A 25,583-nucleotide genomic window follows, 5' to 3' on the forward strand; every position below is an offset into this window, starting at 1 on the left:
TATTCGACAAAGCGTTGCGTCGTTACACTGGACAGAGAGATGGAGACTTATAGTTCGCCTAGAACTACGAATGTAAAGGTACTTACCGATAATAACGCGTCTTTAAGTAAAAATCGCCTTACCTCAGAAAATCGCGCCAATTCTGTCCAAGCTGCTATGCGCGCGCTGCCAGAGGGTGCACCGTGATTGGACAAGCGCTGGCACCTGATGACGTTTCCACACAAGGTTGACGTTGAAATATGAATAATGTAAAGTAAAAAATAAATAAAAACATTTTGTGTCAGCAAATTATTATTTTTGGTGAAAAAAAACAAAACGTTGAAAAAAGTATTTTAAACAGTCAGCATTATTCACATTTAATTGAGAGATAGGTCCCATCTCTTAAAGGTACAGTTCACTCAAAATAAAACATAAAAAATAAAACATATGACCTACTTTTTTCTGTGGAGCAAAAGGATATGTGGTTTGCCATTCTCTTTAACTGCATCTTTTTTCAAAACAATGAAAGTGAATGGGCCTGAGATCATAAGTCCCTTACATTGATCCTTACATTGTTCTCAATTAGTTTTCCACATAAGAAAATACATATTGGGGGTTTTAAGAAACACAAATCTGAGTTAATGATGACCAAAATTTAATTTTTTGGGTGAACTATGCCTTTAAGTATGATTGATGGAAACCACAAGGTGGCGTGAAAGGGCAGCAAAACCAATTTAATATGAATATAGTGGAAACTTAATGGGTCCTTATTTCAAGGCAATTTCATGAACATTTCAACCAATCATTTGGATTTGACAGCAGCGTTATTTTAATATCTTTGTGATAATATTATAGCTTTTATTAATATTTTGAATATGTTGATTTCATTTTAATTTGAATGTTTTAGTAATTATTTTGTTATATTACACTTAGAGTAGAAAACAGTGGGAAATAATTAGCCCCAAAATTAAAATAATTTTTATTCTGATCAACAAAAGCCTATGTTAGGAGACTATTATTATTATATTTTGTATTATTGACATTTTATGAATATTAAGCCCCTAAAGTTCCCATTCCATTCTTATTTCATGAGAATTACCACTGAAACTACTTTTTATTTATCTGTAATCAAATGTTCCTCACCCATTTCAGTGAATGAGAAAAGCCTTCAAACCTTTCTTTAGTGCAAAACTTTCAGTCACAATCACGCTTCAACACACACATGCACAACACAGAATACAATTAACACCTTGTAAGATGAAAATATAAAACACGTTTTCTTTATTTCCTGTATATAGACATAGACCACTTGAGATTTGGAGAAAAGCACATATGAAGGCTATTTTATGATGGATCTCATCAGACAGCTGAATGCAGAGACAGAAAAGTTCTCAATTACAAATAGTAAAAAAACAAAAACATTAGAAATTAAATCGTAAACGTTTCTAACGCAGTTACAGAAGTCTGTCAAATACCAACTGTCTGCAAGTGGCTAATAGCGGTTTTCATCTGTACACGAGAAAATTTGTACAAAATAAGAGATCTACCATTCAATAATAGATGGATCATAACAGTACATAATATGTACAATATCAGATGGAGCCATTTAGTAGGGGGACGCATACTAAAGGACACTTTGCAGTTGTATTTTCTTTCATGAAACGAAACGGAAAGTGAAATTCACCACAATGAAAGCTTCCAGCTGGAAAAAGAACGCAAGTTATGCTATTGACACCGGCGAGAAAAATCATCTTTCGCAGACTACGTTTTTAGATTTTCGCACTACAGCCGAAAGATAAGGAAGGAGTTTAAATTAAAACCCAAGAGAAAGGTCAGGAGAGAGAAAAATAACGCATTTATCTATTGAAATTTGCACATTCAAATCGGACAGACGAGCTTATATGGGCCGAGAATAAAAACCTGCATCTGAAATCACGACACGGACGAACGCAGAGAGAGCACTGCACCGTAGCTCCGACCAGGCCAAACTCAATGGGAGTTCAAACAATGGTTCAGAGGGATTCGTCCTAAACCAAACCCAAGGAAACAATTCAGAGAAAGTCATTCAAGTTTATCAGGAGAATTTCTCTTTTTGTCAGGCTTCTCCGGGTCCCGTTCTATCCGCGTTTCTCGCGAGCGAAACCAGAAAATTTCAGACGAAAAATACTTTTTTCCTCGATCTAAAAAGGCACTCTATGCAAATAAAGGCTTGGTCGAAAAACTGGGTAAACAAAACGTTCGGTATTGCCCGTTAAAAAGCTTTGACGCTCATCTAAAAACGAATTAACCACCGTAAGGCCGCTCACCATTGTTTGAACAACCAAAATCTCCCTGGACGAACTTATTGCCAAGTATCTGGACAAAAACGGAAGGGTATTTTGCAAGCGTGACGTGAAATACACACTGAGCCGGTTTCATTTCAGACACAAGAACCACAGAAGAGAGCGAAATCTGAACACGGCTCGCTGCTCTCGGTCTCCAAACAACCTGAGAATCGTTCGCTCGCCCGAATACAAGTGCGGTTCAGCTTGAAGGGATAGTTCACCCAAAAATGAAAATTCTGTCATTAATTACTCACCCTCGTGTCGTTCCAAACCAGTAAGACCTTTGTTCATCTTCAGAACACAAATTAAGATATTTCTGATGAAATCCGAGAGCTCTCTGATCCTGCATTTGGAGCAATACAAACGTTCCCAGTCGCAGAAATCGGTAAAACAGTCCATGTGACATCAGTGGCTCAACTTTAATTTTGCGTAGCTACGAGAGTACTTTTTGTGCGCAAAGAAAACAAAAGTAATTTTATTCAACAACTCTTCTCCACGAGTTACCATCTTACGCTATTTAGGAGAGTACCACGATGCATGTGCGTGCTTTCCCCAGAACATAATCAACGTAATCAGAGTTGTTTACGTTCAGGAGGAAACGCACACATGCTGAACGTAAACAAAGCTGATTACACCAACGCGCACATGCGGTGTGGTACTCTCAGTAATGGCGGAATACATGATTTGGAGGAGAAGACTTAATGAATAAAGTCATTATTTTTGTTTTCTGCGCACAACATAATCTCTTCGCTTACTAAAATTACAGTTGAAGCACTGATGTCACATGGACTATTTTAATGATGTCCGTACTACCTTTCTAGGTCTTGAACTTGGCAGTTACATTGCTGTCTATTTCATTAGAAATATCTTAATTGGTGTTCTGAAGATGAATGAAGGTGTTATGGGTTTGGAACGAGATGAGGGCGAGTAATTAATGACAGAATTTTCATTCTTGGGTGAACTATCCCTTTAACAGAGAGAAACGGACAAACGAAAGCAGAGGAGAGGATGAGTCGGGACTAGCGTGGATCGAGGGGGTCTGGATGTGGGATGGGCTCCGGCGCGGTCGGTTCTGGACAGAACGGGTTCATGTGTTTGTGGGTCACACCGGAGCCGTCCTCCACCGCTGGTCGTCTGTGCTGAACACGGCGGCTGAGACTGGACTGGTCTGGTCTGGACTGGACTAATCTGGGCTGGGTTTCGGGCATCTGTGGTCCTCTAGTGGCCATCCTGGGCACCGATCATGTCCTCGGCGCGCCGGTGCGTCTCCAGGGCCTTCACGGTGGAGGTATCCTGAGGCAGCTCGGACTTGCGTCGCATCAGTGGACGTTCTTTACGCTGGTCTCTGTGGGGCTGCGCGGAGAGACGAAATAAAACAGTGAAATGACATTTGCACAGAATATCCAGTGGGAAACTTAAAAGATTAGTTTGCCCAAAAATGAAAATTCTGTCATTAATTACTTGCCCTCATCTCGTTCCAAAACCATAAGACCTTCGTTTATCTTCGGAACACAAATTAAGATATTTTTGATGAAATCCGAGAGCTCCTGACCTTTCCGTAGACAACAATGCAACTGTAATGTTCCCAGATCCAGAAACATAGTAAGGACATCGTTAAAATAATCCATGTGACATCTGGGGTTCAACTGTAATTTTACAAAGCTACGAGAATACTTTTAATACTTTTGCATTAAATATCTTAATTTGTGTTCAGAAGATAAACGAAAGTTTTACGGGTTTGGAACGACACGAGGGTGAGTAATTAATGACAGAATTTTTGGATGAACTAACCCTTTAACTGTGATATTATTAGGGCTGTCCTCGACTAAAGATTTTTCTGGTCGACTAAAGGGCATCAACGATAAATCGATGCAGAATCGATGGATTCTGAGATCTTCCGAATGCATCGCGATTCTGAGCTTAGATTTTAACAGCAAACGGTGCTCTAATCTAGTTTTTATCCGCACACTCAAATGCTCATGAAGATTTATAAAATGTCTTTAATGATTTTTAGGTATTTTTAAGCAAATAAATGCAGCTTTGGTGAGCAGAAGAGACTTATTCCAAAAACACATTTTAACAGACAGTCACATAGAAAACAGCTATAATAATATTTCACGATTTTTACTGTATTTTTGATCAAATAAATGCAGCCTTGGTGAGCAGAAGAGACTAATATAAAAAAAAAAAAAAAAAAAACACCTCACTGACCCCAATCCTTATTTAAAGGGATAGTACACCCAAAAAGTGCATTACCGCCACCTATCTGTCAAATTGACCATTGACACTATCTACAATCTCAATTAGGAGTGTAATGCACTTATAAGTCTGCGATTCGCCGTAAAGCAAGACGACGACGCGTCACGCGCCGGCTGTTATGAACGCGCTCAGGACAGTTGGACCGTTCGGTGTATCAGAGGTAAAAAACTATATAAATACTGTTCAGTTTCTTGCACAGACCGATCGTTTCGTGTCTTTAGACCTCAATGTATCGTCACGAGCTGCAAGGTTTAATTTGGTTTTGTCTCTGTATGTTTTTTTCTCTCTCAAAGCCGCGAGTCCCATTGACTGGCATTATATGACTGACAGACTGCAACGGTTTGAGTTAAACATCTTCGTTTGTGTTCTACTGAAGAAACAAAGTCACATGCATCTTGGATGCCCCGGGGGTCAGCAGATAAACATCACATTTTCATTTTTGGGTGAACTATCCCTTTAAATGGTAAAACATCTTTTACCTGAGTGGCTTCTTCTTCTACGGTCTTCTTTAGCATCATGACATCCTCAATGATCGGCCCGTCTGTCTCCATGTCCATCGGACTGCTGAGGCTGGTGGAGTCGATGTACATGAGAAACTAAATCAGAGAAAGTCATTATCAAAACCTCTGAAATACTATTGAATATATGCAACAAATGCACATTAATAACATACTTTCCAATAACAATAGCAGTTAAGCATGTCAATTGCCAAAAAGGAAATTTACACTTGTTTGTAAAATAAAAATGTAAACAGAAATGCACAAGCATTGTAAGTGTATTACCATAAACAAACATTGTTTCTAAAGCGATGGAGTCAAAATGATTGACAGTGTTAGAGCTTCTACTGAACCTGGAATATATTCATCTAAATAAATGACAGAAATGCTATTAAACTGAATGTGCTGGAGAAGGTTTGGCTATTTGCAGCTCTGAGTTCTGCCCACACGAGTAATATCAGAGCCGTTTACCTGTGGGTTTGATTTGGCGAGATTCTCGATCTTTATCCACGCCTCCTCGCGCTCTTTCCACTTGGCCTTTTCTCTAATGTTCAGAGAGAAAGGAAGAGTTTAGCCAGACGAGCGCGACTCTGAAAGTCTGAGAGAGTGAAAGCGCTTCCTACTTGTTTTTCTCGGCCCTGAACTGCTGTGTGCAGTCGTCAAAAAGCTTCTGATTCATCTCCATAAAGAGCTTCAGAGCGTTATAGATCAGCCCGTGGATCGTCCTGACGACAGGAAGAGGAAGTGACATCATCAAAAAACTCTTCATCTAACAGACTGAACATCTGAAGAGTGTAGATGGACTGAAACGCTTTTCAAGTCACTATTATAAAATTATGTGCATCTTAATTTTTCATCAAAATGACATTTTGGTTGGTTAATGACCAGAGTTGACCAATGTGCTTTACAATAAAATAACTAAAAACAGCAATAACACAATGAAAAAAAAAAAAACTAAAAAAAAAAACAGTAAAACCAAGAGGAAGGAGAAAAAAAAATACATCATAACATGCAACAAAAACATAGGACGCTTCACGCTTCAACCAGAATTAAAAGCCATATCGAACAGAAAGGTTTAGCCACTTTCTAATAAAAGTGAGCAGATCATTCCAGAGTCTTGGAGGCAATCGTAGAAAAAGCGCGAGCACCTCCGCCTCGTCTTGAGGATAAACAAGAGTCTCTGGTTAGAAAACCCGAGGGATCTGCTTACATTGTGCTCAATCAATAAATCAGAGATATATGATGGAGCCATAGCATTTAGTGACTTATAGACAATGAGTACAATTTTAAAATCTACTGTGTAACGCACAGGCAGCCAGTGTAAGGACTGTAAAACCAGAGTATTAGGATTTCAATTTCATTGTTAAATTATATATATATATATATATATATATATAGGTTGGCTCCAGTATTGCATAAATGCAAAAAAAAAAAAAAAGACTAATAGGCCATAGACCTAACAATAAATATTTAATTAATGTGTGTCCACCAAGTGAAAAAATGTCAGGCGCTCTTCTGAAAAACGGCCAGCTGGTGGCGCTTGAGAATGCTTTGGTTGCTATGATGTGGAATATGAATGAGGCCCAATTTAATAAAGCAATAAGCCCCAAGAAGCCGTGGTGAATTTATAACAGCTAAGGGGCATTGTTAGGTACGACGCAAAGCGGAGTTATATAAAACGGTTATTCCATATATGTAGCAAGGTTTCACAAATTAAAACAGAGCAAATAAAATGTAATGAGATTAATAAAAACATTATTCCTCAGCCAAACAATGTAGTTCCTCAGTAACGGTTCTGGCTGCAACAAAGTGGTTGCCGAGCAACACACAGACGTAAACAAAGGTGTATGTTACTTTGTAACAGCTTCGAACGCGGCTCAACCAATCAGAATCAAGGACCGGAACTATCCGTTTTATAATGTATATTTTTACACAAATAGATATTTATGTTTGGTTAATGACAATTTATGTTATATTCTGTTCCATTATATAAAATGTAACAATATATATTTTATATTTGTAATAAGTATAAAATCATGTAATTACTTGATTTCAAAATCATATATATATATATATATATATATATATATATATGTGTGTGTGTGTGTTTATCTATATATATTTATTAATAAATATATAAATAAATATATATATATATATATATATATGTGTGTTTTCATTTGATTTGTTTATACATGCGCACACACATATATATATGAAAAACTAAATTATGACATATATATATATACACAGTATATGTATATACGGTATATATAAGTCAAGCGTCATTATTATGTTTTTTTTTTATATCTAGTTTTTCCATTTTCTAAGCTCTCTATTCATTACAATTAAACAGGCTGTTTCTGATACAATAATTGTATGATTTCTATATGTTAATGAGTTTTCTTATGATTGGCTGACTCTCAGTATGCGTAAAACCCCTCTGACTCACTCGGTTTTTACCAAATTAGTCAATATTCTGGATAACCGGCGTCTACCAGAATAAGCGTGCGCTGCAGCTGAACTTGTGAACAGCGTGACTCACTTGTTCCAGTGGGTTTTGGAGTTTCGGTACAGCGAGGGGAACATGATGGGCAGGATCCTCGCCGCGTTATCGCTGATTAAACTCATGATGTACTCGTTATTCCAGTAGTAGAGAGCTCGCTCCGCAACCTGAGGACAACATGAACATAAACCAGAGATTCTCTCAGAGACTGCAGCTTGATGAACTCGTGTTGCTCCTGCAGATGAGTGTTTCAGGGTTCAGCAGACCTGGAAATGTGGACTGGAGACGCATTTGGCCAGCTGTCTGAATAGCGGCTCCATCACTTTAACAAACTCTGACGGCTCGATGACGTCCAGAATCTCTTCCAGCTCGTTCAGAAACATCACCTCCTTTGGACTGTGAGTCTTTGGCCAGTATTTTAGAAGAGCCATCACCACCTAAAACCAAGAAAACACTCTGCATCAACCACACCAGCCGCCAAAAGCTCGGAATAATTACGATTTTTAAGTGTTTTTGAAAGAAGTCTCTTCTGCTCACCAAGGCTGCATTTATTAGCGCAAAAATATTTTAAAAATTGCGAAATATTATTACAATGTAAAACAGCTGTTTTCTATGTGAATATCTGATAGCTGTCATTTATTTCTGTGATGCAAAGCTGTATTTTCAGCATCATTACTCCAGGTACTTCATTACTCTACTGATTGCTCCATTGATTAATCGAGGAATTAGATAAAATATAAACTTTTTATTTTTTATTTAAGAGCAATACTAAATTTACAAGAGAAAATAAGATGGTTCTCTTAAAATAAACAAATAATTTGTTTCCTTTTTAGAAAAATTAAAATTTTTATTGCTGAAATTGCATACATTGATAACCATGAAACCTAAACCCATTTAATTGCCAAATTACATTCAAAATGCAAATACAAATATATCAATAAAAAATTTAATTAAATAAAAATATTAAATAAATAAATACAAAAAAATCAATTTCACATTACTTTAAAAAAGGTAAACATTACAACCTAAAACTAAGGCATAAATCAAAATAATAGTAAAAAAAATAATAATACCTAAACATTGCATTTATGTATTTAACATTGTATTTAACTTTCAAGTTTGAGCCCACAATTTCTAAACACACTTTCTGCAACATGAAATTAGAGTTATTTGGAGAAACGTTTTGGTTCAATATACTTCAAAAATAACCTTAAACCTATACACTTTTTTATTTATTTATTTTTTTTATTTAGTAACTTTCAGGAGGGTGTACTCATTACCTCACAACCCTAACATCATATAAATAAAGAGTAATTGCTGAATTTGTTAAGTTTTAGAGGGTGTACTCATTTATGCTGTGCACTGTACATATGCCTTTTCAGCAGGAATAACAGAGAATAAACATATTTTGATAAAGCAGCTAGAGAGCAGAAGACAAAACAGCTTTATAAGAGCAGACAGAGTAGAGAACGTGAACAGCAGATGGTGCTAAAACCCACCGGCTCAGTAAGTGTGCTGTCCTTCTCTAGAAACTGAACCACACAGTAAGCCAGCTGAAAACCAGAAACAACAGTCAATCATCAGCTTCATAATGCACCTCAAACACAAAGCAATGAGTAACACATTATAATTAAAAAAAAAAAAAAAAAAAAAAAATTAAAGCTTAGTTTTTAATGATTTCTCATTTTTATAATACATATGAATGTTTAATTTTTGATTTAGTTAGATTTTCCTGAATGAGTATCTAATGTAATTTATGCAGAATTAAAATATGGAAGAAACATTTACAAATTTTACTATTTTAAAAATAAAATGTGTTATGTTAAATATATTCATGTATAATATAAAATATAGGAATATAAATTAATATGCATGTAAATATTGAAAAATATATACTCTGTGTGTGTGTATTTATATATGCATAATATACAAAGTAAACATAAATATATTATGTAAACAAAAACTTTTATTTTGAATGTGATTAATCGCAATTAATCGTTTGACAGCACTACTTTATATTTATTTTCTATAATAAAAATGTATTTTAATTATATGAATAATTACAAAATAATAACGCAAAATAATTTATCATTTACTTTGAGATAAATGGGAATTACAAAACCAAGAGTAAAACATTAATGTGTATTACAATAATGAGAATTTCGGAGGAAAAAAAAAAATGTGCAAAATTATCATAAAAATAATGTCCTACAAACACAGTTTTAAAAAGTGTTAAAAAGAAAAATAACACATGAATCGATATAAACTCCAGATCTTACCTGCGGGTGATAAACACTGAGGGACTTGACTTTATGCAAAGGTAACAAAACTTTTAAAAGGAAGATTTTGTGCTCTTCTTTCAGCGGTAAGGCGAAGCCGTTAATGATGCTGGTGGAGGAGAGGAAAACACAAGACGTGAATCTCGCTGAAACGGTGAATAATTACAAAGACTTCATTAACGAGGCTTCAAACACACTGTAACTGTACACTAGTGTGCTTATAAAACAATGAATGAAACCAAAAATATCATTATTATACATCATATCATTATATTGCCATTTCGTTAAGCAACAGTGATTCGTCACAATAATACACAATCAAATTAATCTGTTCGAATGTTGCTTGGATTTGAGAGCAGAAATAGATTTTAACATACCTTCCTAATATTTCCAGTAGTTCGGCTATTCCGTTATGATGCTCTGTTTCATAGATGAACCTGTACGGAGATAAAACACATATTCTATATCAATTTATAAAAGATATATCTCAGATATTATATATCAGTCAATAAAATCATAGTATAACATCAGTTGATCAATCTTTCATATCTAACCAAAAGCCGAGGGCCGTGGGCCAAAAATAAATGTTATATTAAAATGAAGTACTTTTTTTTTTTAAATGCAACACATTTAAACAACTTTTTGAAATTTGAAAAATATTTTTTTAATTAAATTCTAAAAAAAAAAAAAAAATTGTTAAAAGAAAAATATGAATTAGAAATGAAAATGTTTTTTTCCTATTTTCCAAATCAAATCAAAGGTTATCAGGGGTCAACTTTGGCTGATATCATATGCAGTTTCACTCAGAAATGTCATGTTATGAAAGTAGTGCAGTTTTATCGATTAATTCGAATGTAATGATTTGTCACGATTTTATTTTTTAGAAATCGAGGAATCGCGATTTTGAATAGAAATATTAACAAACGCTAGAATTAGACACTTTGACCAAGGCAAAGAGAAAAGAACGATCCAACCTTGTATATTTCTGAATATATAATATTTATAAGACAAGTTTGTAGTTCATGCATCTTTAACATTTACATCTTCACGTGTGCTTTACTTGGAACAGAACTGTCTTTAACTGGAGGGTTAATAAAGAAAAAGTTACTTGAATCGTGTTGTAGTTACATTTTCAATCATTAAAAATAAATTAATTAATAGAGAATCGGTCAAAAAATTTAAATTTAAATTTTTTGCCATATTGCCCAGTTGCATGCATTGCACGTCCTGGGTCATATTTCACAGTCTCACCTATAGAAAATGTTATTAATCTGTTTCCTGATGTACGCTCTGAGACCCAGGAACTTCCCATAGATGCGGTGGAGAGTCGTCTTCAGAAAGTCCCGCTCTCGAGGATCTTCACTGTCGAACAGCTCCAGGAGCTGCAATCAGATCAGATCTTAATAAGGCTTATCGGATGTAAACTGATCCATTTCTTAGCATAAAAGTCTTTGGTAATCATGCAAAAATAACTCGATGACCCACACAAAACATCTGTGTTTTCTGAGGACATGAATATTATTGTGGTTAATAAATTAAGGGTATAATAAAGAACTCGTTTATATCACACACAAATGCATTCAAATAAAGCAAATTGAATACATATTAATGCAGGGAACTTACAAACACATTTATTAAGTACAGTATATTAAATAAAACCGCAATGTGCACATGGAGTCCTACGTGTGCAATTTGGCATTTTAATGCTAAAGATTAACTGATTTGAATGATTTACTCAATGCCAAGTGATTCTGAACCAAACAGATGAACCTGAACGCTTATTTCAACACACCTGCATCACAAACTTTTGGTCGATGTATTTCTTGGCTATGTTTGGTTGAAAGTCTGGTGACTCTAAAAACCGCAGGAAAAATTCATAGACGAGCTGTGGAAAGAAAAATATGATGCATTTCAAACTAATGCGTAGTAAATAAATAATTTAGAGGCCACTTTTATCCAAAGTGCCTTAACAGCACACTTTTTAAAGGGAAATTATATTGTATCAATAATAATAATAATGAATATTACTATGACTACTACTAATAATAACAACAACAATTTCATTATAATTAAGCATATTAAAAATAAAAAAAACATTCACATAAGTGCACACATTATTCTCATTTATAGGATTTTTACTGTAGTGCAGTGAAAACAATATTGTAATAAAATGATTTTGTTAAATAATATAAATAATAGTGTTATATATATATATACACATATATATGTATATATATACACACCATTCAAATGTTTGGGCTTGGTGAGATTTTTTCAATGTTTCTGAAAGAGTCTCTTCTGCTCATCAAGGCTGCATTTATTTGATCAAAAATACAGTAAAAATTGTGAAATATTTTTACAATTTAAACCAGCTGTTTTCTATGTGAATAGCTAATAAACTGTAATTTATTTCTGTGATGCGCAGCTGTATTTTCAGCATCATTACTGCAGTCTTCAGTGTCACATGATCTTCAGAAATCATTCTAATATGCTCGAGAAACATTTCTGATTATTATCAATGTTGAAAACAGTCGAGCTGCACAATATTTTTTGTGGAAACTTATTTTTCAGGATTCACAGATGAATAGAAAGTTCAAAAGAACAGCATTTATTTGTAATAGTAATCTTTTGTAGCATTATAAATGACTTTACTGCCACTTTTGATCAATTGAATGCATCCTTGATGGATAAAAGTATTAATTTCATATAAATGTCCAGGTGTTCACCTGCAGGTGAGGCCAGGCCGCTTCTAACGTGGGTTCATCCTCCTCTGGGTCGAACTCTGCGCCGGTTGGGTTGGATGATGGCGGTAACGTCCTAAACATGTTGATTGCAAACTGAAACAAACAAACCACATAAAACTTCAACTGCAGCGGAGAAAAAATGTGTGTATAGATACATATCTGATTACTGGGAACAGACTAAAGGAGTAAGTCTTTATCAATGAACCGTCCGTACAGCTTGCTGGTTAATAAAACGTGGCAGCACATGCACAAATTAATCAGAAGAAAAGGCTTTAATCCTCCCGATCGCAGCACTTTGAAGTTCTTGGCTTTAATCATCAAAGAGTGTGTGTGTGTGTGTGTGTTTAAGGGAAATGTGCTTGAGAACATATTATCATGCTTATTTCGCAAGTCCATTTGCACTTCGATAGGCCGCGGCTTAACATCAGCTGTGGGCTCTAATAAATATCAAAGAGATATAATTCAACGCTGGAATAACTGCAGCTGGCAGAAGCACCGAGGCCAACCGCAGGTCAATCGACGCTCTGCTGCTAAACGCAAAGCTGTCGGCCAAAAACCGCCCCTTAAAAGGATGGCGAAACAACAGATCTGATTCAGAGGAGCCAACAGATTTGCCCAAACGCTCAACACAACCTTGTATGGCCGAGTGATGCTCTATCAGAGGTTTATATAGTTCATATCCACTTTATAGAAGAACAGAAAAAGCATTGACTTCTCTAGTCCAAAATTTGCTTTTTTTTGCTTCTTCACAAGAACAGATTTCAGTCTCAGCAATGGATGCTCTGCAGTGAATGGGTGCCGTCAGAATGAGAGTCTGATAAAAACATCATAATAATCCACAGCACTCCAGTCCATCAGTTAACATCTGGAGAAGACAAAAGCTGAAACACATCCAGCATTAAGACGTTTTTAATGTCTAAAATATGAGTCCATAATCCATAATAACGCTTCCTCAGTGAAGAAGTGTTCTGGTCTGAATCAGGAGAGAAATCTGCACAGATCAAAATAGTTCAAAACAGCTCTAAACAAATATGTGGCTGGATTTTGTTGCGAGAAACAACAGCAGATTTTAGACATTAAAACGTCTTGATGCTGGATTTGTTTCAGCTTTTGTCTTCTCCAGATGTTAACTGATGGACTGGAGTGGTGTGGATTATTGTGATGTTTTTATCAGCTGTTTGGACTCTCATTCTGACGGCACCCATTCACCGTATGTTATATTTGTCTGAGATACAACTATTTGAAAATCTGGAATCTGAGGGTGCAAAAAAAATCTAAATATTGAGAAAATCTCCTTTAAAGTTGTCCAAATGAAGTTCTTAGCAATGCATATTACTAATCAAAAATGAAGTTTTGATATATTTACGGTAGGAAATTTACTAAATATCTTCATGGAACATGATCTTAACATCCTAATGATTTTTGGCATAAAAGAAAAATGCATAATTTTGACCCATACAATGTATTGTTGGCTATTTCTACAAATATACCTGTGCTGCTTATGACTGCTTTTGTGCTGCAGGGACACATTTATGGCGTTTGTGTGTACTCACCATGTGCACCACCTCAGGATAGATGGGCTCGGTGATGACGTTCCTGTTGTGAGTGATGTACTCCACCATCTCGCTGAGCGCCGCCCGCTTCACCTCCTTCCATTTCAGGTCGCTCAAGGGGTCGGAGACGAAGTCGAAGAGAACGCAGCACTGACGCAGCTTCTGCACGAATAACTTCTCCTGCTCGGCGGGAGGAACATCTACAGCAACGGAGAGGAGAGTTAATGCATTAAATGCAACACTGACATCTACTCACTGGAAGGAAAAATTTAAACATATTTGATGCATGCATTTTTAAGGCCTCTAAATGATCAAAACTTTGCCGTTTCTCACTCAATCTGCTCAGGACTTCTGTCATCCGAGTTTTTTTATCCAGTAAAAGCTCTTTTAGTGTAATTGTAGAAGCTTCTCGTCTCAAATCTGGACTGATTTTGATCAAGTAAGCGTCAGAATAACTGCAGTCATGTCTCCAGATGAACACTTACTGAAGCAGCTCAGCTTTACTTGATTCTCCATCAATCATTTTCTAGAAACATCAGCGCGTCTCAAATCTGATCATCAGGATCTTCTGAGGAGCTTTACTTTCACTGTTCCTCAGCGGAGGAATGATCTTCATCTCACATCTTCTGAGGAGCTTTATTTCTTCATCTCTCCATCAGCATTGCATTATATGTACATCTCATCTTACTGAGACATATTACTGGCGATAACCACTGATATTTACATCATTTTATGTCTGTATCTGTTATAAAGATCTCATTGATTTACATCACAAGCATCAGAAGTTCATCATATAAATATCAGCTTAGCTTTTTTCCTCCACATTCTCACTATATCAGCCATAAATGTGTCAAATATGACACTCCACAAAAACATATACACATTGTTTTTAGATTTTTGTAATATTGTGTGTAAAAGCTCAATAAACTGTCCAATTTTTTTTTTTTTCATATGTCAGGCTTTACAGGGTTAAAGTGATGTTGCAGCTGCAGGGTTTTCCTGCATTATTGACATCAGACACACTTCTCTGAACGTTTAGATCACAAGGTTTCCTTTAAAGCTGCACATGACCGGCGACATTTAAAAGCGTAGTTTTATTTCAGCACAGAGATGTACGGATGAGTAGGCGGCTCTTCAGTGTCGTCTGGGATGCATCAATGTTTTCACGATAAATGCGATGCTATTACGGCCCTATTCACACTTAAATTTAATGCGGATCATTAGAGTCATTAGGTGCAAAGACGACTTCAATGATCTGAACAAGTGTAAAAGTGTTTGTTTTCTTCACTGCACTGGTCCTGATACTGAAACATGATCTGTAAAGGTCATGCCTGTGAGAAACTCGCCTCACACTTCTCTTTATGCACATGGGAGTGGTGATTGTGGTCTACATGTGAAAGCAGCAGTGCAATAACACCGTCATGTGAAGCACAGACGTCAGCATCAACAACTAATGCGTTTGACCAGAACTAATCTGGTGAAGCTCAGTTTAATACAAAACAAGGCGATTCAGTCTGCAGTTCACTAAAGAAAGCATGCACCCTTCACGTTCTGAATGCACTGTGTGCATGGTATGCAAATATTCTGCGTGCTTTAAATAATGCATACCATAATGCATGCAATCGGCTTGATCTTATTTTTCCAGAGCAATAAGTGAAACAAAAGTCACATCAACTGCGATTCTGACAACTTGACTCATTTTAATAACCATGTTTATCTGAGATAATTACAGGACGGCACTTATTGAATTAAATGTGAATGCATCATCTAAAGATGATTTTAAAGCAACCCAAAGTTCATCAAAATATTATCCAACTATTCAGGTAATACCAGTTTACTATGTTTAAAAACATAAGGCTGTGTGGAGAATATAATATCTAGTGTAGTGAAACAATATGCATTGATGTCCATTAACACACTACGTGCAAGTGTGTTATCTAGGAATTTAAATGCTTATTTTCCTTCATGCCATTTTAAACAATTAAACTTTTTGCAGTCTGATTGAATAAGTAAAAATAAGGGCTGTAAATAAATGCACTATTGTAAATTTGGAATAATTAACATTTTTAATGTTTAACGTAAGTCTCACCAGTGCTGCATTGGCTACGTCAAAAAAAATTAGCTGTAATTTATTTCTGTGATCAAACCTTCAGTGTCACATGATCTTCAGAAATCATTCTAATATGCTGATTTGCTGCTTAAGAAACATTTCCGATTATTATCAATGTTGAAAACAGAATATTTTTGTGGAAACTGTGATGCATTTTATTTTTCAGGATTCACAGATGAACAGAAAGTTCAAAAGAACAGCGTTTATTTGACATATAAATCTTTTGTAGCATTATAAGTGTCTTTACTGTCACTTTTGTTCAATTTAACACATCCTTGATGAACAACAGCATTCATTTGTTTGATTTTAATTACCCCAAACTTTTGAACGGTAGTATATCACAGTTTCCTAAGAAATGTTTCTTGAAGGATCATGTGACACTGAAGACTGGAGTAATGATGCTGAAAGTTTTTTAAAATATATTTCTGATTAAATAAATGCATCCTCGGTGAGCAGAAGAGACTGCATTGTAGGATACGGTATAGTGCACAAATCATATAGATATTGTATGCATACTTGCATAATGTTCACAGTATGCATGCAGGAATAGTAAAAGCATTATGTTAGTTTGCCATTATGAACAGAAAATGATCATAACTGACATTTGTGCATGAACACTCATCTGTCTGAACATGAAGCAAAGGAAACGGCCGTCAGGATGCAGGTTCTCTGCGGCTTGAGCACACATGCATGCATGCATATACATGCATTCTTCCTGGAGCCGTGACCTCACTTCCCCTGACATCAGCGCTCTGGTTAGGGGGGATGGGAGGCTAGTTAAACAGACCCGCTCCTCTTTAACCAGCGCATTGTAAACAGAGCTTTCCCCGTTCACCCGAGCAACATGCATGCTGTGCTTCGAGCTGCAGTTCCGTGCATCAGATGCATGAAGTATGCATGGGTCATTACGGCCAGAAATGTTGCATAAATGTCTAAAAATGCAGTCTAGGTAGGCAGCTTGCTGTGAATGTAAACCAAAGACGTTTGAAGCCGTTTCCAGCGTCTCGCAAGCGGTGCAAATTCTTCTGCCTTCGTAACGGCGGCCACAAATCATGGCATAGCAACCTTCCTCGTCGCTCTCTGCCTACACAGACACAATAAGACAAACGTCTCACCTCTAAAGTGCATCAGAGCCACCGGCTGAAAGGGCCCGTTGGCACTCGGAGCATCCAGAACCATCCTGGCCTCCTCTTTAGAGCATGTCAACATCTATGGGTCGGATCGGGCGCGAGACGGCTAGGTCGAGCTGTTAGCCTCCATTTTAGCACAAACACTCTCAGCAGAAAATGAAGCTCTGCTGCTGGAGGGAAGCAGCTAGTTAGTGATGTCACCCGTCAAGGGAAGCCGCCGATTGGCCGGAGGAGATCATGTGATCTCAAGCAGAAGGGAGGCTGCTGATTGGCTGGCGGGGGCCGGGGAAGGTGGGAGCTGTGGGTTTGATTGGCGCATGCAGAGTATGTGATTCGTCACAGTGCAAGCAGAGGGCCGGTGAAGACCGTAATAACAGATAAGCACTTTATTGTGCTGCTCTCGTACTTACAGTTCTGAGAAAAGTGTGCGCTAAGAACGCAAGCAGAGGCAGATGGAAGATGCACGAAGGGTTCTATGAAATCGGTTTGTTTTTTGACAAATTCCATGTTTTCTGTTTGAGATTTTTCATTTTCAGTGATTGAATTACATTTTAATCCATTGAATTCACAAAATTTTATCAATGTAATGATTTATTATTAAATTTTAACAATATTAGTGACCAGTGAAATGTAGTTTTTTTTCTTCTTTAAATTCTCTCATCGGTTTTAGTTTTTAATAATTAGATTTTAATATAAAAATGAAGTTAATCAATACAATTTATTACAATTTTAAAAACAATAGTGCCCTATGAAATACGCATTGCTTTTTCTCAAATTGTGTTTTCCGTTTTAATTTGAGTTTCATTTTTTAATGACTGAATTCAGTTTTAATAATCAAAAAGGATGCATAATCAAATTAATTCATAAAACTAACAAATTTAACACTTTATTCAAATCTGAACAATGATAGTGCCATACAAAATGCATTATTTTATCCCTCCCCTCCATATTAATTTTCTAGATTCAAATTTTTAATGGCAGATTTTTTTTTTATTAAAAAAATGATAATCAATTTAATTAATAAAACTTTAACAATTTAATAATTTATTATAATTTTAACAACAATATTAATGGTGTTTACATTTTCTGCATTCTGTGTTTTATGATTTAATACAAATTTAGTACCAAAAGCGGTACTAATCAAATAAATGCATGCAATTTTAACAATTTAATTAATCTTTGAAAATGTAACCAAGCAAAATATGAACAATTCCTCTCTTTTTTTGGTAGAAGTGCTGCACAACAGATTTTTGCATTTTTGTCATCACAGAAATAATAGAGACCTACATACTACAGCACAACATACAGAATTACCAAATTAAGTTTGTCATACCTTAAATATATTGGGTTTCTGCTGCATGTATGTGTAATATATATATATATATATATATATATATATATATATATATATATATATATATAGTAGAAACTTAATCTCGTAAAAAGCTCTATACAAATAAACTTGAATTGAATAATACCCCCCACACACTATTTATTTTGGTTTCCAGCATTTATCAGAGACTCTTATCACACAAGACAGAACGACAAACCTAGCAACCACTTATTATCAACCTAGAAACAACCCACATTGACCACATAGCAACACACTAAACCCCACTCTGAAGAGCTGGCACCCATTCACAAAAGCCCAGCATCATCACCATCACACTCTTAGCATTATATTTTTGAAAGATGCACAAATCTGACAGCATCCTGACAGTCAGTACAGTAAATCTGGCGTTTCCCTAAAACGCATCCTTTTGCGAGAAGCATCGTCTCCTGGCTGTACCTGTGCCGGAAACGAAAGCCCTGTCCCGCTGATGGCAAACAAACAAAAAGTGATGACATAACAGTTTGTGACAGCAGAAACCGTGCTGACAGGAAACCACAGCTCAACACCTGCAGATGCTCAGAGACGCTCATCTCAACACACACTCACACACACACACACACACACACACACACACACACACACACACACTCTCACACTCACACACTCGACAAAACCAGCTCTAACACAACTGTGCACACACCCTCGCACCTCACCGCTCCAAACTTAATCCATGAAAGGTGAACATTCCTGCATCATAACTTGGACTAAAAGATGAATGTGTAGAAAGTGAGCATGTCTCCAAAAACCCAGGTTTAATGACTGCATTTTTTATTTATTTTTACAGAAATTATGTTTTGATTATGTTTTTGATTATTGAGCTGAAGGTTTAGGTTCACTTAAGTGCCTGAATTATTTTTATTATTATTTTTTTTAATTTAGAAGGATTTTTTATTTATTTATTTTTTACAGAAAATAATTTATGTTCTGATTATTGTTGAGCTGCAGTTTAGGCTCACTAAAGGGACTGCACTTAATTTAAGAAGAATTCAATTATTTATTTGAATTATTATTATTTAGCCTGACATGTTTATGGTTCCAAAATGTTCTATATGATTCTTAAAAATAAAATATATTGTGTTCAGTGGAAAAAAAGTTGTTGTTTTTTACCCAGACATTAATATATCAAAAATAAAATATATACGTGTTATCATTTACATTATATATGAGGCATATTATTTTAAGACAACTGTTAAATATAATTGTTAAAATTGTTAAATTATATATTTATTATTGCATATATTATACAAATAATATTTATTAGATAATTGCTAAATAATAATTAACTTATTTTAATAAGAGTTTTAAGAGTATTATTTCATAATAATTAACAATTTATATATATATATATATATATATATATATATATATATATATATATATATATATATATATATATATATATAAAATCTCGGAAATAAATAATAGTTTACTTAATTATGTATACTACATATATAGGACATTTGAAAACAAAATTGCAGTAAAAATAAAAAAGAGAACAACTGCTTATTTCTGAAAACATAACTGGATGCCACTCGCTGCAAAATATGTGAATGTAATGCAAGTCACATGACCACAGCGTAGCTTTTTACAGTCAGAGCGGTTCATCGCTGCATATTCTGCTGTTTCTCACTGTTTCCAAAAACCCAGCACGCAGCGAGCCTTGTCTTCATAATCAGAGCATGTGCTCATCATCTCAGTGATTTATGACAGAACCGGCCATAAAACCGAACCCGGGCCCTGCTTTCAATGTCAATTTGCATTTTGAAACACGTGTGTGTTTTTGCAGGAATCTCGTCTGCTCTCGCTCTCTGCATTATTATGAGTAACGGTTTGACCAGTGAGGATCGTTAACTGGCTTTAATTAGATCAGATGCGAGAAAATAAACATCTAAAGGGGAAGATAATGCAACATAAAATGATGACACAACACCGCAAATGAAGAAGTGAAAGCAGCTTCTTCATAACATCAGCTCATCATATTTTCATTGAGTTTGCACTGGATATTAGTTAAAGTACATTAGTTTTATTAAAGGATTAGTTCAGCCAAATATGACCATTCTGTCATCTTTCGCTCTATATCACGTCATTTCTTTCTAGCTTCCAGTAAACACACAAAATTTGACTGTTTTACATACAATTGTGAATAAGAATAGCTTCATAAAGCACACAGAGCATCGTTAAAGTGGCATCCGTTCGCTGATGTGCTCATTAAGTCATATAGCACAATATCATTATGATACATGCATATATCAAATTGCTCATGATGTTCCTTATTAATTAGATGCTTTAGCTAAAAACACCTGCTAAATTAATAAATGTCAATGTAAATATGTATATGCAGTCGCTCCTACATTCAAAATGAGTGTAGAAATTATTTAGATAAATAGCTATAACTATACATATATGTGTGTGTGTGTGTGTGTGTATAAGATGATCATAAGATTAGTGATTCATATATACACACACACACTTCTTATGCTCATCAAGGCTGTATTTATTTGATTATAAATTCAGAAAAAAACAGTAATATTGTAAAATATTATTGCAATTTAAAATAACGGTTATCTGTTTTAATATACTTTAGAATATAATTTATTCCTGTGATGAAATGCTGAATTTTCACCAGCCATTAATCTTTTTTAACAATAAACACCGTTGAAATTCTGGGGTCAGTAATTTTTTTCTTTCTTTTTTTTAAAGAAATTAATATTTCTATTCATCAAAGATGTGTTAAATTGATCAAAAGTGTCAGTAAAGAGATTTATAACGTTACAAAAGATTTCTGTTTCAAATGAATGCGGTTCTTTTGAACTTTCTATTCATCTGTGAATCCTGAGAAATAAAATGTATCACAGTTTCCACAAAAATATTGTGCAGCACAACTGTTTTCAACATTGATAATAATCAGAAATTTTTTTTGAGCAGTAAATCAGCATATTATTATGATTTCTGAAGATCATGTGACGCTGAAGACTGCAGTAATGATGCTGAAAATACAGCTGCATCACAGAAATAAATTACAGTTTACTATAGAATCACATAGAAAACAGCTGTTTTAAATTCTAATAATATTTCACAATTTTTAGTGTAGATTTGTTTAAATAAATGCAGCCTTGGTGAGCAGAAGAAGCTTCATGCAAAAACATTAAAATTAATGATCTAAAAAAAAATATATGTACACATACACACATTTACATTTTAGATGTAAATATGTATAGTATCTTAAAATCATCAAAAAGCATCAAAACATAATTATTGCTCCACCTCTAAAACAACTTTCCTTTTCTTCTGATGTAATCGAGGCCATGTGGGCGGGGCTTAGCAATATTCACCAATAACACCGCAAAACACTTTTCACCATCCAATCAAATCACTGCAAATAGAATGCAGTGCGTCTCACCTTTGAACGCAGGCAGTTTCTGCAGCTCTCGGTTGTTGCTCAGACTGAATCGAGACGAGCTCGGCCTCTTCTCCTTCTTCACCGGAGTCTGAGATCCGGCCGCTTTGCCCTTCAGCAGCTGTGTGGTCGGTGGGACGCTGTTAGCGCCCTTCTTATTCGAGCCCTGATGGAGAAAAACACCTTACATCCTCATCTCTCCAACACAAGAAACGATTTGATTTTTATCACGCTTATTCGTTTTTGCTGAATGAACAACAAAAACACAGCGGGATCATTGAACAGGACTGAAGCTTTATCGCAGCACATCAGATCTGTAACCATTCAGCTACAAATATCCTTTAAGTTGAATATCTTTAGCACAGATGCAATGTAAACACAGTGTTTACTTTATATACTATTTACACATATATATATATATATATATATATTTTTTTTTGCAACAATTTACAAAAGTTACTAATTTTTAAATACATTTATTTTTATTTATTTTTTTACAGTTGTTCAAACATTTGTGTTTTTCAACATTTTTAACACTATTTTTTTGTAACAATGTACAATAAAGTTGCACATTGTTAACACCTTTTTTATGATTTTAAACACTTATGTTTTTGTTTCATGTTTTTTTTTCAGAGCTTTTTATATTTTTAAACATTTTTAACTCTGTTAATGTTGTTTTTTTGTAACAATTTAAAATAAAGGTTTACAGTTTAAAACAAAATTTTTTAAACATTTAAAAAAAAAATATATGCTTCAGTAACAATTTAAAATAAGCTTGCCAATTTTTAAACATTTGTGTGTATTTTTTATTTATTTTTTGTTACTATTTACAATCGTTTGCATGTTTTTTTAATACTTTTTTGTGTATTTAAATATTTTCCTATTTTTATTTTTAGCTCTTTTTGGTAACATTTTAAAAACTTTTTTATTTTTATTTTTTGTAACAATTTACAATAGTTGCACATTTTTAACATATTTCTATGGTTTTCAATTTATGACTAAATTTTTGTGTTTTTATTACTTTTTTAGGGTTTCTCATTTTAAAACAAGGTTGCACATTTTTATGTTTTTCTTTTGTTTTATAATTTTATGCTCATGTTTCATGTGCTCAATCACAGTAGAAGTCAATTCATCTGCAATGTTTCAGGCATCAATCAGTCGTGCTGTATTACTGACAGCAAGCTGATCACAGATCAATAGAGCTCATAAAGGCTTGATGCACAACGTTTGCATGAATCAACTTCAAAATGTTAGGTTTAAAATGAATATGCATGAATAGAAGAAAGTGTGTTTAGATCCTCTAACTCTAACTACACATTTTCATTCATAAATCTGCTACAAAGCATCAATGCATAAAGCAGCATTTCTGCACATGACATTTAATCTATGGCCAGATTTTAACCATGTGATAAAAAAAAAAAAAAAAGAGCCTTGAAATAATCTGAATAATAAAAACAGCCCAGTTCAGCTCACATCTCTCTCCATTAAAATAACTTCTCCACATGATCAGAACGAGACACATGCATCTCATTTTTATCATTTGCATTGCAGATAACAGACAATTATATAGAATATAAGCAAATTTTATATATATATATATATATATATATACACATAAATAAAATAGCGCTAAATTACCTCATGATCTGAGTTCTCCTGCCCTCCTGTTTTACTCACTTTTGCAGATTTTGGTGAATCCTATAAAGAGAATAAACAACATAAAACTCTGTCCTCACATTATCCCCCCTAAAAAACCCCAGAAGTTAATCAATATCGGCTAATAATAACAGAGCATCTCACTGACAGCTAACATTAGCAATCCGGCTTAAGTATTTCATGTCCAAATCTGGACTCCAACACCAAATATAATAAAACACATGCGATTTAATTTCATAGAAAAGCATTTTGGTCATTTCAGCTCGCATTTGGGTGAAAGGAATATTTCTATAAACGACAAACCATCCCTATTACTGCGCTAACAGGCTAAAGTTAGCTTCGCCGCGAAAACTGAACACCCACAAAATAAACTGTTCATAAATACACATGTAAAGTCATCTAAAGTGCTTTGTTTCGCCTCCAGGGGTGTAAATCGTTTAAAGTTTATAACCCAGAGTGCAACTCATTGCGATAAAAGCAAGTTTTATGATGGGCAAAGCTGGAGTTAGCATACATGCTAATGTCTCGAGCTGAGAGCTGCAACTAATCTGCCACTTTGACTGAAGTATAAATCCGCATTTTGCGCACTTTTACGGGTTTTCCTCCGCATTCAAACACGGCAGGTTGTGTCTCACCTTGTCTTTCTTGGTTTTATTCGGCATGGCACTCATACGCGTGTGTTTCCAGCCTGCAGACAGTCAATGAGAGCCGCTGTCAGTCAGTCTGTGTGTGTGTGTGTGTGTGCGTGTATATGTGTGTGTGTGTGTGTGTGTGTGTGTGTGCATGAATTTGATTATTTTACACTAAGGAGAGAGCATTAATTACTCAGTGTTGGCATGCAATAATGTGTGCATTGCAAACATAATATTTAGCCTATCTTTATGGACTCGTGATCTCTCAAGCGTTTGAAATGTAAATTGTATTTTGTATTGTTTTGCTGCCATCTGCTGGACACTCGCTGTATCTCTACAGATAATAATCACAACAAATTTTGTAAAATAATTTAATTTTTATGTATCTTTAGTAACCATTTAGAATAAGGTTGTACCATTTTTAAACATATATTTTTTAAATTGAGCTTTTATAATAAAGTACGATTGTAAACATTTTTTAAACATTGTTTTATTGTTTATTTTTGTTACAATTTACAATACGTTTGCAAGGTTTGAAGCATTTTTGTTTTTAAACATTATTAAACATGATTGTTTTTTTAGTAACAATTTCAATTAAACAATTAAACATTTTTATGTTTTTATACATTTTTGTTTTTGTTTGGGGTTTTTAGTAGCAATTTATAATACATTTTTTTTAAGTTACAATTAATAATAAGTTTTAAACATTTGTGACCCTGGAGCACAAAAGCAACAATACATTGTACGGGTCAAAATTATGCATTTTTTTTTATGCCAAAAATAATTAGGATATTAAGTAAAGATCATGTTCCATGAAGATATTTAGTAAATTTCCTACCGTAAATATATCAAAACTTCATTTTTGATTAGTAATATGCATTGCTCAGAACTTCATTTGAACAACTTTAAAGGTGATTTTCTCAATATTTAGATTTTTTTGCACCCTCAGATTTCAAATAGTTGTATCTCTGCCAAATATAACAAACCATACATACAAAGATTATTTATTCAGCTGATGTATAAATCTCAATTTAAAAAAAAAGACCCTTGACTGGTTTTGTGCTCCAGGCTCACATTTTTGTGTTTTGGTAAAACAATTTACAGTAAGGTTTTTAAACACCTTT

The 25,583-nt window shown here is 34.7% G+C and overlaps 1 protein-coding gene across 2 annotated transcripts; it reads right to left on the reverse strand.

The window, feature by feature from the left end:
- Window positions 1-1,237: 1,237 nt before the first annotated feature.
- Window positions 1,238-24,669, reverse strand: ppp2r5cb (protein phosphatase 2, regulatory subunit B', gamma b). 2 transcript variants are annotated; one of them, XM_058755830.1, is made up of 16 exons: window positions 24,463-24,669; window positions 23,810-23,869; window positions 22,175-22,337; window positions 14,142-14,341; window positions 12,571-12,681; window positions 11,637-11,729; window positions 11,096-11,226; window positions 10,222-10,281; window positions 9,845-9,953; window positions 9,065-9,118; window positions 7,832-8,002; window positions 7,605-7,732; window positions 5,683-5,784; window positions 5,531-5,603; window positions 5,042-5,158; window positions 1,238-3,656 (listed from the first exon to the last, which is right to left on the reverse strand). In XM_058755830.1, exons 1-16 carry the CDS (start codon window positions 24,496-24,498, stop codon window positions 3,522-3,524), a joined length of 1,743 nt encoding a protein of 580 aa, XP_058611813.1. In that variant the 5' UTR covers window positions 24,499-24,669; the 3' UTR covers window positions 1,238-3,521. The 2 variants fall into 2 exon arrangements, with proteins under 2 accessions (XP_058611813.1, XP_058611814.1); XM_058755831.1 differs by lacking the exons at window positions 22,175-22,337; window positions 23,810-23,869; window positions 24,463-24,669 and adding an exon at window positions 17,367-17,617.
- Between the last annotated feature and the right edge of the window lie 914 nt (window positions 24,670-25,583).

This window comes from Onychostoma macrolepis, chromosome 20, assembly GCF_012432095.1.
Source record: "Onychostoma macrolepis isolate SWU-2019 chromosome 20, ASM1243209v1, whole genome shotgun sequence".
NCBI classification, from domain to species: Eukaryota; Metazoa; Chordata; class Actinopteri; order Cypriniformes; family Cyprinidae; genus Onychostoma; species Onychostoma macrolepis.

Excerpts from the sequence above, each read along its gene's own strand:
- ppp2r5cb (XM_058755830.1), bottom strand. The coding sequence starts at position 24,498 with ATGAGTGCCATGCCGAATAAAACCAAGAAAGACAAG. Across the intron at positions 23,870-24,462 it reads ATAAAACCAAGAAAGACAAG|GATTCACCAAAATCTGCAAA; the intron begins GTGAGACACAAC and ends TTCTCTTTATAG. Across the intron at positions 5,785-7,604 it reads TCCAAAACCCACTGGAACAA|GACGATCCACGGGCTGATCT; the intron begins GTGAGTCACGCT and ends TCCTGTCGTCAG.